This window comes from Uranotaenia lowii, chromosome 2 (assembly GCF_029784155.1).
Source record: "Uranotaenia lowii strain MFRU-FL chromosome 2, ASM2978415v1, whole genome shotgun sequence".
Taxonomy (NCBI): domain Eukaryota; kingdom Metazoa; phylum Arthropoda; class Insecta; order Diptera; family Culicidae; genus Uranotaenia; species Uranotaenia lowii.
In genome coordinates this window covers 187314695-187333081 of record NC_073692.1, presented here as the reverse complement: position 1 = coordinate 187333081, position 18387 = coordinate 187314695, and the positions used below count along the sequence as shown (strand labels likewise).

The 18387-nt window shown below is 31.0% G+C and overlaps 1 protein-coding gene across 2 annotated transcripts in view; it reads left to right on the top strand.

The window, feature by feature from the left end:
- Positions 1-18387, top strand: part of LOC129749064 (voltage-dependent calcium channel subunit alpha-2/delta-4) — a 307916-nt gene that overhangs the window by 94520 nt on the left and 195009 nt on the right. For both annotated transcript variants that reach the window (XM_055743904.1, XM_055743903.1), the window contains exon 3: positions 17405-17515. In XM_055743904.1, coding sequence (XP_055599879.1) covers positions 17405-17515 — 111 coding nt within the window. The remainder of the gene's footprint in view (positions 1-17404; positions 17516-18387) is intronic.

Genomic DNA, 18387 nt, shown 5'->3' with positions numbered 1-18387 from the left:
TCTGAAATATAATTTATTGATCACGTTGGAATCATTTTTAAAACCAATCCAATGTAGAATCTCACAAAATTAGACGAAGTCATAAAAAAACTAATCAATATTGCAAGTCATATTAAATCATCAAACAAAAACTAGATCTGCTTGTAATATGCTTCTCATTCAATTATTTTGACACGAGATTTGAAATTCGTGTTGGTTCGAATAAAATGGTTGATATCACGCTACCGTTGCTGCTAGCTGATTGCTTTTGGAGCTAATAGATAACTCCTCCCATACATCCACCCACCCACACATAACGAACGACTAATGACGCGAAAGATAGGAATCACCTTGGCAGCCGTTAAGGAATATATTTGACCGCCATAATCAATGGAAGCCTTCGCTGGACATGCAATATGTAAAAGATTTGGATTCTTTCATTCTGATTGTTCTAGCGAAAAAGCCACATAGAAGAATACCATTTGGCTGTCAGATTTTCACTTCTAAAATTAGATTTAAAAATAGCTTTAGGAAATTAGGCCAATTTAATTTCCTTACGGGATAAAATTCCTCCACGATCGAACGTCCAGTAGTTCCTAATTATCATTCTCGAATTTGATTAGTTCTGACACCTGCCAATGATTCATGGTCCTTCCGCATCTTCAGTCATTATTCGCCTTCTTATTTTGCTGATGACTTCCCTCCTTTTGGGAAATGATAAAAATATGCTTCAAAAATTAACTTTCCACCTCACTTTGTCGCCTCCTGTGGGGCCTACATTCAGGCGCAACTCCATGCCTAGCTAGTAGGAAAAAGGAAGACGCTCAGATTCCGGCGTTCGAAACACACGTAAAAAGGGGAACAATAGAGGAGAAATTCGCCCTGCCAAAGATGTAGAAAATGACAACCCTCAGGAGTGAATTGGACGGAGAGCAGCCAGAAAAAAAACCCCAGATGAAAGACGAAGCCCGGAAATTTTTTGCAGCGTTTAATGGTTGGGAAAATTTTCTGCCTTTTTTATCACTACCTTCCCCCGGGCCTCCATTTTCCCCTTTGGCTCTCTCGATGAAAGTCTTCCTTCTGTCTATTGGGCTCGCTTTTTATTTTCATAACCCTTTTCAATACCAGAACGGACGGACGACTCGGTGCCGAAGTCGAATGGAAAACTGGTGAAAAAAATATTAAACGTCGACTATCCCGGAAAACAATGCTCGGAAGTAAGAGGATCGAGATAGACGAGGGAAAGGAGGCTTACAATTGCGTTTATAATTGTAATTAACAGAATTTTGCGTTTGTTGTTATGCTTTTCCGCATGTCGGTCGGACCTTCCGTTGTCGTTTTCCATTGGTTGAGATCTGCTGGCGGCCGGGAATACGGGTTGAGCGAAATGGGATGCTTCTTATTCGAAATGGGAACAAGAGTTTGTTTTTCAAATTTGTTCAAGTGCTCTTGGGAGGTTTTCTTAGCGGTATTGTTTGAGGAACCAGAAAAAGCTGTAGTGTTTTTGTGCTTCCAAACCGTTTTTTTTAATTCAAAAATTTCAACTGTTTGTATAAGATGACTCTGGTCAATATTAACATATCTCGCGTGAGCTTTCATTACGTCGTATGAAACATCTTAAGAATTCACAGAAAACGGCTGCCAAAGTTATCAAAACAACTTTAAAATTTGTATTTCACATATAGAATATGTTTTCCAGGCTACAAATATTCTAAATGGAAAGAAGTTGCGACAAATTTATGTCAGTTTTTGTGTTTTTTGTTCGTAATAAAACTGTTTGTTAACATTTTGACGTAATGATAGCTCACGCGAGATATATTCTAAACGTCACATTTCTAGTTAAGGCATGTTTGGAACAAACTGCCTAAAATCGTTGGTATTTATTTTCTAAAAAAAAAGACAGCCGCAGAAGCACATTAAAATTTCCAAAAATTAAACGATGTTGTTTTAATTCAACAACACTGTAAAATATTTTATTCTGAAAAGAAAACTATTCATTAGATGCATATCTAAATACAAAAGTTCTTGATCACTTGATGATTTATTTATGAAAAAATTTTGATTGATAAGGAGTGTCTCCTCTATAATGTGACATTGTTGTTATAAGAGACAATATAAGTAAAACAACGTGCTGTGAATTTTTTTTTTATTTTGTAATTTCTATTTCGGAATTCAAACCACTCAATCATGCGAAAACCAATGAAGTTTAAAGCTTATCAACGCCCCAAATGCTAATAGTTTGCTGTGTGTCATTTGCGTCGGTATGCGTGTGTGCCCATTCTTTTCTTGACGACCGTATTGTTCCGAAGGAAGTTTTTTCCTCAATTCGATTTTGTTTTATTCGTAACACACCCAAAAAAAAAAAAAAACAATTTATCTTCTTGCCACCCGTCGTCGTCGTCTCGATTGAACTTTGCCAATCCTTGCCATAAGTGGCACCAACAACAGGAGAAAAAAATGGGAAAAAGAAGGTACAACAATGAATGTATCCATCCATCGGGGTTGATGTTGCGAAAGAACGAAAAAAAAAACTGATGACGAAAGAAGAAAAATCAGAAACTACCACTGCTGCTTTTGTTAGTGCTATTAGTTCGTATGTTGGTATTTGTAACTTTGTGTGTGCGTGAAAGCGGGGGAGATTTGAATCTTCCGGAATGGCAGCATCCAATTTGTCATGACTGTTGGAGAAAAATGATATTCCACAAAATTATCGATTTCGAGAATCGGACAACCCCGACCCATTTCAACTCACACGTTTTAAATTGAAATGAAGGTTGAAAATCAGACCTTCTATTTATTGTAGGTTATTTTCGAAAATAATCCAGTTGGTAGGGGGAATAAGGGCAAAATAAGCACACTAATAGAAGAGGTTGCAAAAATCCAATGCCTATTTAGGAAATCTCTGTGCCGAAAATGCGCTGATACTGGTACTGTACCAAAGATGAGTCGAACTCTTAAGCAAAATGATGCATGACCACTACATTCAAGCGGAACAAGAAAAACATTTTATGGGATTTTTATCATATTGGAGAATTCAACAAAAAAAAATAGTGAGAATCGATCGAAAAAAGCTTTGTTTTGGTTCAAACGCATGCATGATTTTTAGCAAAACTTTTATCTAACGTTGAGTCTAACATGAGTAAATTTGACCTTTCAGGTTTGTATATAAAAAATAGAATTTTTTGTATACGGAAAAAAGTATAGTATTTTCAATAATAATACACTTAAATTCAATCATATATCTGATTGCTTCTCGACCAACTTTAATTATTAAAATTTCAACAATACATATGATAAACAATCTGATTGATTTTGTACATTCAACAATGCATCTAATACATTCAACTATGGTTGTATTATTAATTTTGTGGATTCAACTATAAATATAATTGATTCAACTATAATGCACGATTGATGTCATACATTCATCAATAATTATAGTAGAATCAACTATAGTTATATGATTGATTTAATTATAATTAACACTAAACGTACCGGAGGCGGTCAAATGACGGTTTTTAAACTTTGAAGGATGATTACGCCTTATATAATTTTTTTTTCGCCAATTAAACGACAGAACTATTTTTATTTTCAAAATACAAGTATTTTTGCGTTTTTAAATTTTTTGTGTTGTGGTTTTCGAATAACGCATGTGGTATACCTATTCATACCGCGAGCGGTCAAATGACGGTTTACACTGTTTTCGCTAAAACTCTCTTGTTTCTCAACCGATTTCTTTAAAATTTATAGTTTTGAAAAGCCTATAGTGTGATTCAAATATGTTTCTCAGACAGTTTTCAGCTACAATCAAATATTTTAAAGTTATTTTAAGTCCAAGAAATTTTTTATGAAAAAACATGCTTCAGGAAAATTGCTATAAATCTGCTCATCAGTGCTCGAAAAAAATTTCACTTTGTGCCTGAGAAAGCTGAAGTTAGAAGCTTGCATATACGAAAATTTTTATCAAATTTTTTTAAGATCATGCCCACAAAAAATGTAAAAAAGTTGTGTAAAACCCGTACTTTTCAATCAATCAACCGCCAAAACTGTTCCTGTTACAGTAGAAAAATTTCAAAAAATGAATTGGAAAGTTGACGTAATTTGTCACATTTTGGCATCTTTAGGTTTTGTAAAATACGAAATAAATAATTTATGACGAATTTTCAAAGGTAGCTGTTTTTCGAACTTTTTATCAATTTGGATTTTCTGAGACAACTCCTACACCTAAGCTCAGCTTTGCACTGGATTTTGAGTATGTCAACGTAAGGTTTAGGCGATAAAACTATATGCAAAAGAAAGCTAATTTCATACCGATTCTAGTGGTGTAACTACTTTGGCGGTGCAATGCTTAGCAAAAATATGATAAATAAAACAGTGAAGTAGTTTCTGAATTTTGAAAAGTCAGCACAAATTCTTGCTTGTCAGACGGGCGCAGTGGGTGGTAATATCTCAAAGCTATTTTGCACACGAAGACGGGTGAAAGGAAACGAAAAAACAAACGAGCATTCGCACAAATTTTCTGGTTTTACTTTCAGAAATATATTTATTATATTTTTGTCAAGCATCGCACCGCCAATGTACTTACACCACTAGAACCGGTATGAAATTTTCTTTCTTTTGCATATAGTTTTATCGCCTAAACCTTACGTTAACATACTCAAAATCCAGTGCAAAGTTGAGCTTAGGTGTAGGAATTGTCTCAGAAAATCCAAATTGATAAAAAGTTCGAAAAACAGCTACCTTTGAAAATTCGTCATAAATTATGTATTTCGTATTTTACAAAACCTAAAGATGCCAAAATGTGACAAATTACATCAACTTTTCAATTCATTTTTTGAAATTTTTCTACTGTAACAGGAACAGCTTTGGCGGTTGATTGATTGAAAAGTACGGGTTTAACACAACTTTTTTACATTTTTTGTGGGCATGATCTTAAAAAAAATTTGATAAAAATTTTCGTATGTGCAGCATATGGCTTCTAACTTCAGCTTTCTCAGACACAAAGTGAAATTTTTCGAGCGCTAAATAACGGATTTATAGCAATTTTCCTGAAGCATGTTTTTTCATAAAAAATTTCTTGGCTTAAAATAACTTTGAAATATTTGATTGTAGCTGAAAACTGTCTGAGAAACATATTTGAATCACCACACTATAGGCTTTTCAAAACTATAAATTTTAAAGAAATCGGTTGAGAAACAAGAGAGTTTTAGCGAAAACAGTGTAAACCGTCATTTGGCCGCTCGCGGTATGAATAGGTATATACAAAGTGTCGGTATGTTTAGTGTTAAAATAAATTCAACTATAATAATATAATTGATTTAATTATTAATATGATAGATTCAACTATAATAATATGATTGATTTAATCATAAATATGATAGATTCAGTTTTCTTTCTATGATTGATTCACTGAGGTCAACTATAAATAAAGCTTAGTTCTTTTAGAAATGGGACACTTTGTTTTGCTTATAGCTCGTTTACTAGTAATCGGACATTCAAAATTTTGACAGCATTTTGCTGCCTATTAAAAGTACTATCTGACCTATTTTTTTTTTCAAAATTTGAAATTCACGCGTTTGAGGTACCAAGAATAAAGTAGAATTTTTTCTTTCAATAAAGCGGTAAATATTTTTTCAAATTTTTCATGAATTATCATAAGATAATCTTCATTTCCTTTAAACAAAGTATTCAGATCAAACGAATGGTTTTTGAGATACACGCATTCGTAACTGTCCTATTTCTAAATGCACTAAGCTTTATTGTGAATTTAAATTATGTTTATATTGGAAGTTATCATATCTGAAGATGTTTTTTTTCGGAATAATGTTATGGCTACGATTTATTTTCTTTTAATTTATTATTTCAGCATTTTGCATTTAGTTCGTTTTAGCCGCCACGATTTTTATTTATTTATTTATTCGATCCTAGGCTTCAGCCTTTAATCTTTACTAGTTTTAACTAAATATTAAGAATACGCTAACTTAAATCTATTTTTGATTTGTTCTCTGGACATTTCTAGCTTTATCACATTAGCATGAGCATTGTAGAGCGCCATCATTCTATAAATAGGTTCATTCCGAGCGTAGTTCTGGATCCGGTTTGTTAGCTGAAACGGTCTTATGCTGCGCAAACTGCTTCGTCCTTCGTTAGGTGAGATTTGTGACAACAAATACGGTGAAAAATATTTTCCAATGTTTAGATCTTTAAAAAACAACACGTCGATTGATTTCCTACGATTTTCCAGTGCATCCAATCCTACCAGCATACATAAGGCTCGGTATTCCGGCATTTCGTCCTGCCAACCAAGGTTCGCTCGCTGATGTTCATATTGCATCTTCATGCATAGTGGCCCATAGTGCATCTTAACTAACCGGTCCCGAAAGACGTCCGTGCTTTGCACCCAGCGAAGATTGATCTTTTTTGGGGAAAATTTACTATATCTACATGCGCTGAGCTTTCATTATGTCGTATGAAACTAAATGTAAACAAATAGTTTTATTACGAAAAAATACCAAAACTGACATAAACTAGCATAAACTTCTCTCCATTTAGGATATTTGTAGCCTGGACAACTAATTCTAAATGTAAGATACAAATTTGAAAGTTGTTTTGATTACTTCTGCAGCAGTTTTCTGTGAATTTTTGAAATGTTTCATACGACGTAATGAAAACCCACGTGAGATCTATATGAATCTATCATATTTACAGTTGAATCAATCAAACCACAACAGTTCATATTATATTACAGTATTATATTTATAGTTGAATGCCTAAAATCAATTATACAATTGTAGTGGAATCTGTCATATTTACAGTTGAATCAATTATATCATTATAGTTGAATCCATTATATTCATAGTTGATTGTGTAAAGTCAATCATCAGTTTGTAGTTGAGTCTATTATATTTATAGTTGGATGCGAAAAAATCAACTATGCGTTGATGATTGGTATAACCAGCTGAAATAATTAGAACAACTGTGGTATTTTTTCTCCGTGAAGAGTGTATAAGCAATTCTTGGAGGTATAACGTCGTTTTATGGCTTTTAATCTTTTAGATCCTGTAGTCAAATTGCATTTTAAATCTTTTGGAAACTGATAAACTTAAAACGCTTTCTGTGAGTGATTAGTAGAGCTTATATTGGGCTCCCTTTTATACTCTTTTCAAATGTTGGTGCTGATATATATTTTTTTATTTCTCATACATTTGATATTAGAATGTATGGACTTTCTTGTCGTTTAGCGTTATTTACTTCAGCATAAAGCAGCCCTCAGGCAGCATCTTTCTAAATTTTTGAATTTTCCAGCACGCATCCGAGTTGAGCAAACCTGGCGATTTGAACAAAAACTTTGCAAATTCGTGCAAAGTGCAAAGAAATCAAGTGCAAAGTTTACAACCAAATTAAAAAGTATATTTACTCAATTTGAGATTTTCGTGAGTTTTTGTAAAATATAGTTAAAAAATCCGGGCAAAATCTGGCAAACCGGGCTGGACTTTTTCTAAATTTTGTACTCAGGCCAATCTGGCAAGCGTACGCTGAAAGTTTGAAAGATCGATCTAGGAGAGATCGATCCTTTTGCTTCGATTTTTTTTTGGGTGGATCGATCCTGGAATAATTCAGCTGAATCTATCTTGGGAATCAATCTTTTCCAGAAGATCGAACAATCCTAACCATGGATGGCAAAACTCCTCAGATCGGCTTGTCCAGTGAAAGAGAGTGCTATTTGTTTTGTCTGTTCAGCTGATGAAAAGAATTCCCTTCTCCGGACAAATCTATTGCACATTGTGTTGAGGAAAAAAAAAACTGAGAGCTAACACAGTTTATTCTTGGTAAGTGCCGAAAAAAGAATTCACTTTCTCCCACCCAGATGCGAAAGCTCTCACACTTGCCGTCCGTTCGTGTCCGTTCGTTCGTGTAAACTCGGGTAACGAGTGGAGCACGATCAGCGAAAAAGGGTTACACTCGAAAGCCGCACTGAAAACAGTGTTGTTTTCTCCCGGCTCTGTGTTGTTTGGGAGGAGCTGACCATACCAGTGATGTCAACCTTCCAGATTTTGTCTGGATCTTCCAGTCTTTTTGGATTTTTGCCAGACATTTTTTCAGGTTTCCAGACTCCCATATTTTTGACATTTCTTCCAGACAATTCCAGACTATTGGATTAGGACATAAATTGTTCTAAGATACTATGAAAATTAAAAATAGTCATGGTGTAATAAGGCAAGAAATTATTAGAATTTATGTAGTGTTTGAAAGCAATTAATAATGGCAAATGATTCGAAGATGTTTGTTAACTGATAGTGACAGAAACATACGATTGAGGCCATCTGCAACTTTGAGATCTGGCGACCAAAAAAAGGTCACCAACTTCAACGGCTAACTATCCAGAATTTTTTTAAAAATCTTTCAGACTTTTTCGAAAAACAGTTGGAAACCCTATCCATGACCCTAGCCTAAAGTCCGACTCTCTTCTTATAACGTTTATTTTTTTTTCTGTATAAATAAATCTACTGCTTTCCAGAATAATTAGCAAACCAAAATCAGCCTAAAATTTGAAGCTTCAACAAGATTGAAAATGGTTTATAACCTTTCCTCTTTAAATATTCTGAAATAGACTCCATAAAAAATGCGTTGGATATCTGTGAAACAACCGTTGGAAAGCCGAATATTAGGTGCATTTACCCCCAAGAACTCAATCCAATATTAAAACGGAAATTTTACAATTTTTTCTCAATTAATTTTAAAAAAAAATGCAATTTTGGTTATTCCCACGAATATTACTAAGTGGAGTATTCTTTGCATAACAAGTTATGCTCCTGGAACAAAATAAGGTAGATCATCAGTTATCAAGCACAGAGTAACTATAGTAATAAGATAAATAATTTATTTTATCAGAGAGTTATCATCAATGTGTACTAAGCAGTGATTTGGATAGATATTGATTCCGTTTTTAAGAACGTTAACAAAAAATATGTTAAAGTCTTTATTCAACTTCGAAAATCAGTATTTGAAAACATGAGAAGATAGGGGGGAGGGGGGTAATTGTCAGCGTTACGTAATTTTCATAGGGGGGTACGTCGAAGCGTTACGATTTGTGACATACGGAGGGGAAGGGGGTCATAAAAGGGCATTTTTGCGTTACGTAATTTATGGATGCCGCCTAAGGTACAATTTTCCTCTTCGCTTTTGTGTGATTGTGAGCAATTTTTACACGTACGTGTCTGTTGCTGGCATTTTATTTTGGGATGACCGTACTTTAAACATTGCCGACAAAGAAGGGGTTGACGGGTGCGAACTCTTAACAAACCAAAATTTATAAACTCTGGAATAATAGTGCTGTTGATGGTAAGCACAAGAGTCGATGTGCCTACGATTCCTGAAGTCGTTTTTCTCGTGATACGCCTGACATCGATAATTTTTTGCGGGTTCAATTCTGATAAAAGTACTTCATCCGACATACTGTCCACATCTCTACACGTAACGATAAACTTCCGTTGGTTTAGTTGGGGATGACGGCCAACAACAATAGGAATGCCACTGAGTTGAGTTAGCTTAGCGAGTAACCTCACTTGATCCTTGTTCCTAGCTTTCAACACGTACCAATCATTTTTGCGTTCTATAAAACCTCGTTCGATAGTCCCAACATGGTCCACAAAAAATCGCGATATCACGAAGGGATTTTTGGTAGCTCGTATCCGTCTTTAGCTTTCAAGGTTAAATAGTATAAACGGCCGAATAAGTTCTCTCGGTCTAACCATTCCGGAACAGTCCCACCGAGGAAATTCCCGGGCGATGGGCTCATCGCGAGCACTTTGTAATTTTAACATCTAGGCTTGCCAGATACTTTCAGAAAAAAGCGGGACATTTGACAAAAAAAAGCGGGACAGAAAGTACACTAAGGTTTTCTTTTTAACGCAGATTGATTTTGTTTGGTTTTTCTTTCATTACTTCTGTTTACACGTTTTTTCCCATATTCTCCTTTATTTTTAACGATTCTCGCGAATTAACACCTTATTTAGGAGAAAATATTTCAAGTCGTACATTTAAACGCCGGATTTTAACCCGCATAAAAAAGCTTTTGTGTAATTTTTACTAAAAATAAGTTTGTTTGGTAATTTGTTTCAAAATTTGAAAACTCAAGAAAACTTCCATCTTTCTATACTTCGGACAATTGAGTCGAAAAAGGTGGTGTATAATATAAAGCAATTTAAGTAGGATTCCGACGAAAAAATCAATATCTATTATTCTATGATCTATCATTTTTTGGAAGCAACTTCATTAGTATCCAACGGGCGGGAATGGGCTCCAAAAACACTGAACTGAATCATAATCATACTGTAATGTTAAGAGCTTTAGAGTTATTCAGTATTGTCTTATATAAACTATGGAAAATTCTGCTTATTTTGAGAAAAAGACGCATTTGAAAGATTTTCTGTTCAGCACAGAATTCAAACTGAGACTAAAATTTGATTTTTTACCGTGTTAGTCAGTTCACTTTGTCAAAGTTTTCCAAGAAAAAAATAGCGGGACATTTTGAGGAAAAAGCGGGACAGCGGGACATTCAACAAAAAAGCGGGACATGTCCCGCTTTTGCAGGACGGATGGCAACCCTATTTTAACATCACTTGAGAAATAAAACGATCATTTGCCTTTTGTCACAAAAACGAGATAGAAAACACATCTGCTGTCGACGGAGGCAGAAGGCAAACTGGCACTTTATCTGTAATATGAAAAGTTCTCAGGAATGCCTTTAGTAAGCCACTTCGGCCTTTTTATCTTCAATGCTTGGATTTTGCTCAGATTTGCTCGGTTTTTGGATTGGAAAATTTGAAATCAAATGTCCGATTATTAGCGTTTTTTTTTATTTCCGGACCGGATACGTGTTTAAAAAAAATCTGGAAGGATTATGTTATACTATTTGCACACTAGACGCAAATTGAAAAATTCCAGTAATTTTTCCGGAAAACTTAAATAGATACTATTTCCTTTATCAGTCTTCTGAAGAATAATAAAGTCCTACTTTTAAGCATAAATGTTCCTTTTTCTACTCATATTTCCTCTAAGGATGACACCGATAACCAATAATGATTGGTTGTCGGCCGGTTCATCACCATTTAGGAAGATTTTTCAAAGCACACCCACGCTAAATCCCAGCTCGTTGCCGTTGTTGAATGACGTGCGGCACATGAATTAATTGACGACAGAGTAGTGGCCGGATTATGGAACCAGAAACAACCGCAGATTGGGGGTCGTCCGGGCGTCGTGCGTCGACTTCCTAGGTGTGGGGGCATTACGTTTCGTGACTTTGCTGAATCATTTAAAGGGGGTGGTCGGCTTACGTTCATAAATGGGGTATGGGGTTCATAAATCGGACAATAGCGCGGGGAATCTATCGTACAACTCTCGGTGTATGTATATATATTGAGTATGAGTCCAATACGCTGAAGGAAAATTAGCATCACTTTTCACGTCTGCTGCTTGCTTGAAGGCTGGCTGAATGGCTAGCTGAGCTTGTTTAGCTGGCCGACGACCGACCGGATACGAGGATGATGGCTGCCAGTGACACAACAATGGACGTCATAATGAGATTGTACAGCGTACGAGGTCGATGATGGTTGTATGCCTATTAGTGTAGTGAAAAAGCACATGTACATCCTTAGGTATAGAACAAACACACCTATACTTGAACTAAAGAAAACACACAATCGGAAGGATTCCACCGATCGACCCGAGTCATCCGCCATTATCCGACGATGATCGGTACATAAAGACGTTTCCTGGACACTTTGACGGTATCGTTACTGGATAGACTTTATTTAACTGATAACATGTAGATTAGAAAGGCAATATATGTATTGAAAACGTTCATCACTTCATCAAAACTGACCCGTGTGAAATTTTAAATCATTCGGAAGTAAAAGAACTTAAATATCTATGGTATATTTGAGAAATGACTTATTATAAATCACAACTCGCTCCCAACCACATTTCAATGTTTGTGTGGTATCATAAACATAAGTTTTTCTTAGGGTTATTCAGTGTTTTTTAGAAAAAAAAACCTTGAGGAAATAGAATATAAACAAAAATGTAATGAGAATTACAAAAATTACAAATTACAAAAACAAAAAAAAAACATTAAATTATCTTCAATGAAAAATGATAAAAAACAAAAAATGACCTGAAAAAATAAATGGATTAGAACAAAATTTTTTATTAATAAAACATTTAATCTAGATTATTTTTTTTATTAAAATGACAAAAGTGACAAACAAATGATTAAAATGACAGATATTATAAAAAATGGGAAAATTGGCTTGAAAGAAATAAAACAAAACTGACAAAAATGAGAAAAAATTGATACAGAAATGAGACAAAAAAAAAGGATTAAAAAAAAGCAGCGAAATGAATTCAAGTTGCGAGTAAAATGTGATCGAATTAGAACGAAAATGATAATAAAATTCGTCAAAAATAAGACAAAATTAAAACAAAAATCAGACAGAAAAAAAATGACAAAAATGACAGAAATGACAGAAATGACAGAAATGACAGAAATGACAGAAATGACAGAAATGACAGAAATGACAGAAATGACAGAAATGACAGAAATGACAGAAATGACAGAAATGACAGAAATGACAGAAATGACAGAAATGACAGAAATGACAGAAATGACAGAAATGACAGAAATGACAGAAATGACAGAAATGACAGAAATGACAGAAATGACAAAAATGACAAAAATGACAAAAATGACAAAAATGACAAAAATGACAAAAATGACAAAAATGACAAAAATGACAAAAATGACAAAAATGACAAAAATGACAAAAATGACAAAAATGACAAAAATGACAAAAATGACAAAAATGACAAAAATGACAAAAATGACAAAAATGACAAAAATGACAAAAATGACAAAAATGACAAAAATGACAAAAATGACAAAAATGACAAAAATGACAAAAATGACAAAAATGACAAAAATGACAAAAATGACAAAAATGACAAAAATGACAAAAATGACAAAAATGACAAAAATGACAAAAATGACAAAAATGACAAAAATGACAAAAATGACAAAAATGACAAAAATGACAAAAATGACAAAAATGACAAAAATGACAAAAATGACAAAAATGACAAAAATGACAAAAATGACAAAAATGACAAAAATGACAAAAATGACAAAAATGACAAAATGACAAAAATGACAAAAATGACAAAAATGACAAAAATGACAAAGATGACAAAAATGACAAAAATGACAAAAATGACAAAAATGACAAAAATGACAAAAATGACAAAAATGACAAAAATGACAAAAATGACAAAAATGACAAAAATGACAAAAATGACAAAAATGACAAAAATGACAAAAATGACAAAAATGACAAAAATGACAAAAATGACAAAAATGACAAAAATGACAAAAATGACAAAAATGACAAAAATGACAAAAATGACAAAAATGACAAAAATGACAAAAATGACAAAAATGACAAAAATGACAAAAATGACAAAAATGACAAAAATGACAAAAATGACAAAAATGACAAAAATGACAAAAATGACAAAAATGACAAAAATGACAAAAATGACAAAAATGACAAAAATGACAAAAATGACAAAAATGACAAAAATGACAAAAATGACAAAAATTACAAAAATGACAAAAATGACAAAATGACAAAAATGACAAAAATGACAAAAATGACAAAAATGACAAAGATGACAAAAATGACAAAAATGACAAAAATGACAAAAATGACAAAAATGACAAAAATGACAAAAATGACAAAAATGACAAAAATGACAAAAATGACAAAAATGACAAAAATGACAAAAATGACAAAAATGACAAAAATGACAAAAATGACAAAAATGACAAAAATGACAAAAATGACAAAAATGACAAAAATGACAAAAATGACAAAAATGACAAAAATGACAAAAATGACAAAAATGATAAAAATGATAAAAATGACAAAAATGACAAAAATGACAAAAATGACAAAAATGACAAAAATGACAAAAATGACAAAAATGACAAAAATGACAAAAATGACAAAAATGACAAAAATGACAAAAATGACAAAAATGACAAAAATGACAAAAATGACAAAAATGACAAAAATGACAAAAATGACAAAAATGACAAAAATGACAAAAATGACAAAAATGACAAAAATGACAAAAATGACAAAAATGACAAAAATGACAAAAATGACAAAAATGACAAAAATGACAAAAATGACAAAAATGACAAAAATGACAAAAATGACAAAAATGACAAAAATGACAAAAATGACAAAAATGACAAAAATGACAAAAATGACAAAAATGACAAAAATGACAAAAATGACAAAAATGACAAAAATGACAAAAATGACAAAAATGACAAAAATGACAAAAATGACAAAAATGACAAAAATGACAAAAATGACAAAAATGACAAAAATGACAAAAATGACAAAAATGACAAAAATGACAAAAATGACAAAAATGACAAAAATGACAAAAATGACAAAAATGACAAAAATGACAAAAATGACAAAAATGACAAAAATGACAAAAATGACAAAAATGACAAAAATGACAAAAATGACAAAAATGACAAAAATGACAAAAATGACAAAAATGACAAAAATGACAAAAATGACAAAAATGACAAAAATGACAAAAATGACAAAAATGACAAAAATGACAAAAATGACAAAAATGACAAAAATGACAAAAATGACAAAAATGACAAAAATGACAAAAATGACAAAAATGACAAAAATGACAAAAATGACAAAAATGACAAAAATGACAAAAATGACAAAAATGACAAAAATGACAAAAATGACAAAAATGACAAAAATGACAAAAATGACAAAAATGACAAAAATGACAAAAATGACAAAAATGACAAAAATGACAAAAATGACAAAAATGACAAAAATGACAAAAATGACAAAAATGACAAAAATGACAAAAATGACAAAAATGACAAAAATGACAAAAATGACAAAAATGACAAAAATGACAAAAATGACAAAAATGACAAAAATGACAAAAATGACAAAAATGACAAAAATGACAAAAATGACAAAAATGACAAAAATGACAAAAATGACAAAAATGACAAAAATGACAAAAATGACAAAAATGACAAAAATGACAAAAATGACAAAAATGACAAAAATGACAAAAATGACAAAAATGACAAAAATGACAAAAATGACATAAACGACAAAAATTTACAAAATTTACAAAATCTACAAAATTTACAAAATTTACAAAATTTACAAAATTTACAAAATTTACAAAATTTACAAAATTTACAAAATTTACAAAATTTACAAAATTTACAAAATTTACAAAATTTACAAAATTTACAAAATTTACAAAATTTACAAAATTTACAAAATTTACAAAATTTACAAAATTTACAAAATTTACAAAATTTACAAAATTTACAAAATTTACAAAATTTACAAAATTTACAAAATTTAAAATTTACAAAATTTACAAAATTTACAAAATTTACAAAATTTACAAAATTTACAAACTTTACAAAATTTACAAAATTTACAAAATTTACAAAATTTACAAAATTTACAAAATTTACAAAATTTACAAAATTTACAAAATTTACAAAATTTACAAAATTTACAAAATTTACAAAATTTACAAAATTTACAAAATTTACAAAATTTACAAAATTTACAAAATTTACAAAATTTACAAAATTTACAAAATTTACAAAATTTACAAAATTTACAAAATTTACAAAATTTACAAAATTTACAAAATTTACAAAATTTACAAAATTGACAAATTTACAAAATTTACAAAATTTACAAAATTTACAAAATTTACAAAATTTACAAAATTTACAAAATTTACAAAATTTACAAAATTTACAAAATTTACAAAATTTACAAAATTTACAAAATTTACAAAATTTACAAAATTTACAAAATTTACAAAATTTACAAAATTTACAAAATTTACAAAATTTACAAAATTTACAAAATTTACAAAATTTACAAAATTTACAAAATTTACAAAATTTACAAAATTTACAAAATTTACAAAATTTACAAAATTTACAAAATTTACAAAATTTACAAAATTTACAAAATTGACAAATTTACAAAATTTACAAAATTTACAGAATTTACAAAATTTACAAAATTTACAAAATTTACAAAATTTACAAAATTTACATAATTTACATAATTTACAAAATTTACAAAATTTACAATATTTACAAAATTTCCAAAATTTCCAAAATTTACAAAATTTACAAAATTTACAAAATTTCCAAAATTTACAAAATTTACAAAATTTACAAAATTTACAAAATTTACAAAATTTACAAAATTTACAAAATTTACAAAATTTACAAAATTTACAAAATTTACAAAATTTACAAAATTTACAAAATTTACAAAATTTACAAAATTTACAAAATTTACAAAATTTACAAAATTTACAAAATTCACAAAATTTACAAAATTTACAAAATTTACAAAATTTACAAAATTTACAAAATTTACAAAATTTACAAAATTTACAAAATTTACATAGTTTACAAAATTTACAAAAATTAAAAAATTTAACAAAAATTATTAAAAATTACAAATATTATAAAATTTACAAAATGAGACCGAAATGAGAAAAGAATTTGACCAAAATGAGAAAAATAGGAATAGACAGGAATGAGATAGAAGAAAGACAAAACAGAAAAAAGATGAGAAATTTTTTTTTGGCTAAATTAAAACTTCAATTAGTTAAAAATAAATTTGAAATGTGCCAAGATGAGAAAGAAATAAGACAAAAATGAGTCCAAAATGAAACAAAAATGAGACAGCAAAGAGACAAAAATAAGACAAAACTGAAACAATGTGACAAAACAGAGACATAAATGAGACCAAAATTAAACGAAAAAACAAAAAGAGAAAGAAGAGAAAAAAAATTGACTCAATCAAATAAAATTAAGCTGAAATTTTGTGCTGGAAAGTTTTTTTTATTAATTTTTATAAAATTCATTTGGTTGGTTATTCATATTTGTATTTTTTAATATATGTTTTCAGAAGATCCTCAACTGAGAAGTAAAAATCTTATTTTAAAGTGAAACAATGTTTTATCAATTTGCAGTTTAACACGTGTGTTTACAGATTAGTTAAAATGCTATACATCTATCAATTATAATATGACGTGTAAATATAAAACAATTTTTGTCTGTTCTTCGCTTAGAGTGTCAATTGATTAGTCAAACATTGATCACTCATTAGATGGCAATTTGTTGCTCTCTTCGGTTTTCTCCTTTGTCACTTTTACTACATCCAAATGCGTACGTTTACAACAACACCTCGCAGAAAAAAAAACCCAGCTCTAATTTCCTTCCACTTTTTTCTCTCTCCCCAATTATTTCCAGAAATACAAAGACTACGATGTGGACGTTAATCGCAAGGACGGCATCCTGCTTCTGCGAGAGCTGGCGGCGGAGGTGAAGAATTTTATGGATTTTAAAATGAACGCCGTTATGGTAAGTATCCTTGCCCTTCTTTCTGGCTTCAGCTTTCAACACGATGATGGGTTGTTCGGGTGGGGGTGGGGAAAGAATTGGGGTTTGTTTCGTAGAAAAGGATGAGGAAAACTGAGGGAAAACTAACGCGCCACGAGATGATTGGGAGCGATTCTAATGATGATAAAGATAATAGCGACACTGATGACGATGATGGGGACAATGATGATGATGATGATTATAATTCTTCAACGGATAGGGTTTCAAAGCTTTGACAAGTTGAAAGATTATTTTAGAAAGTTTTGAAATAACCTAACTGCACTACTACCTGAGAAGCTACAAAATTAACATTTTTCTGAGGTGCACAGAACTTAAAAACTGATTTAGACTTATTTGGGAGATAGGTAAAAATTCTTTAATCAATTTTAGCACTTTTTTGGCAAAACGATAGAAGATTACAAAGATATGATAATTAAAGGTTCTAAAAAATGATTAACTTACCCGAAGATCGCGAGTAACTTTCATTTCTGAGTTATGGAAGTTTTCTTATTGTTCATATTTCCCAATTATGCAAAGAACGGCAAATTTGACGAAATTCAAGGAAAAATTTCAACCCAAATGTAATCTTATATATTTCTTCAACCATAAGTCCAATCTTTTTGCAGTCTTCAACAAAGTTCTTCAATGAAGTAAAATCTTTAATATTGTTGAAATAAAAGATTCTAAGCAGGTTTCAGTCGTAGAACAGAGTTAATTCTTAATTTACTACTTTAGTAATGTCCTTACATATCTTCACTCTATACTAGCGATTGCTAGATCCTCCAGCGATCGCCAATACGCGAAATACCCAATTATGGTTTTCAACACCTTCCCTCAATTCGCAGATTGAGAAT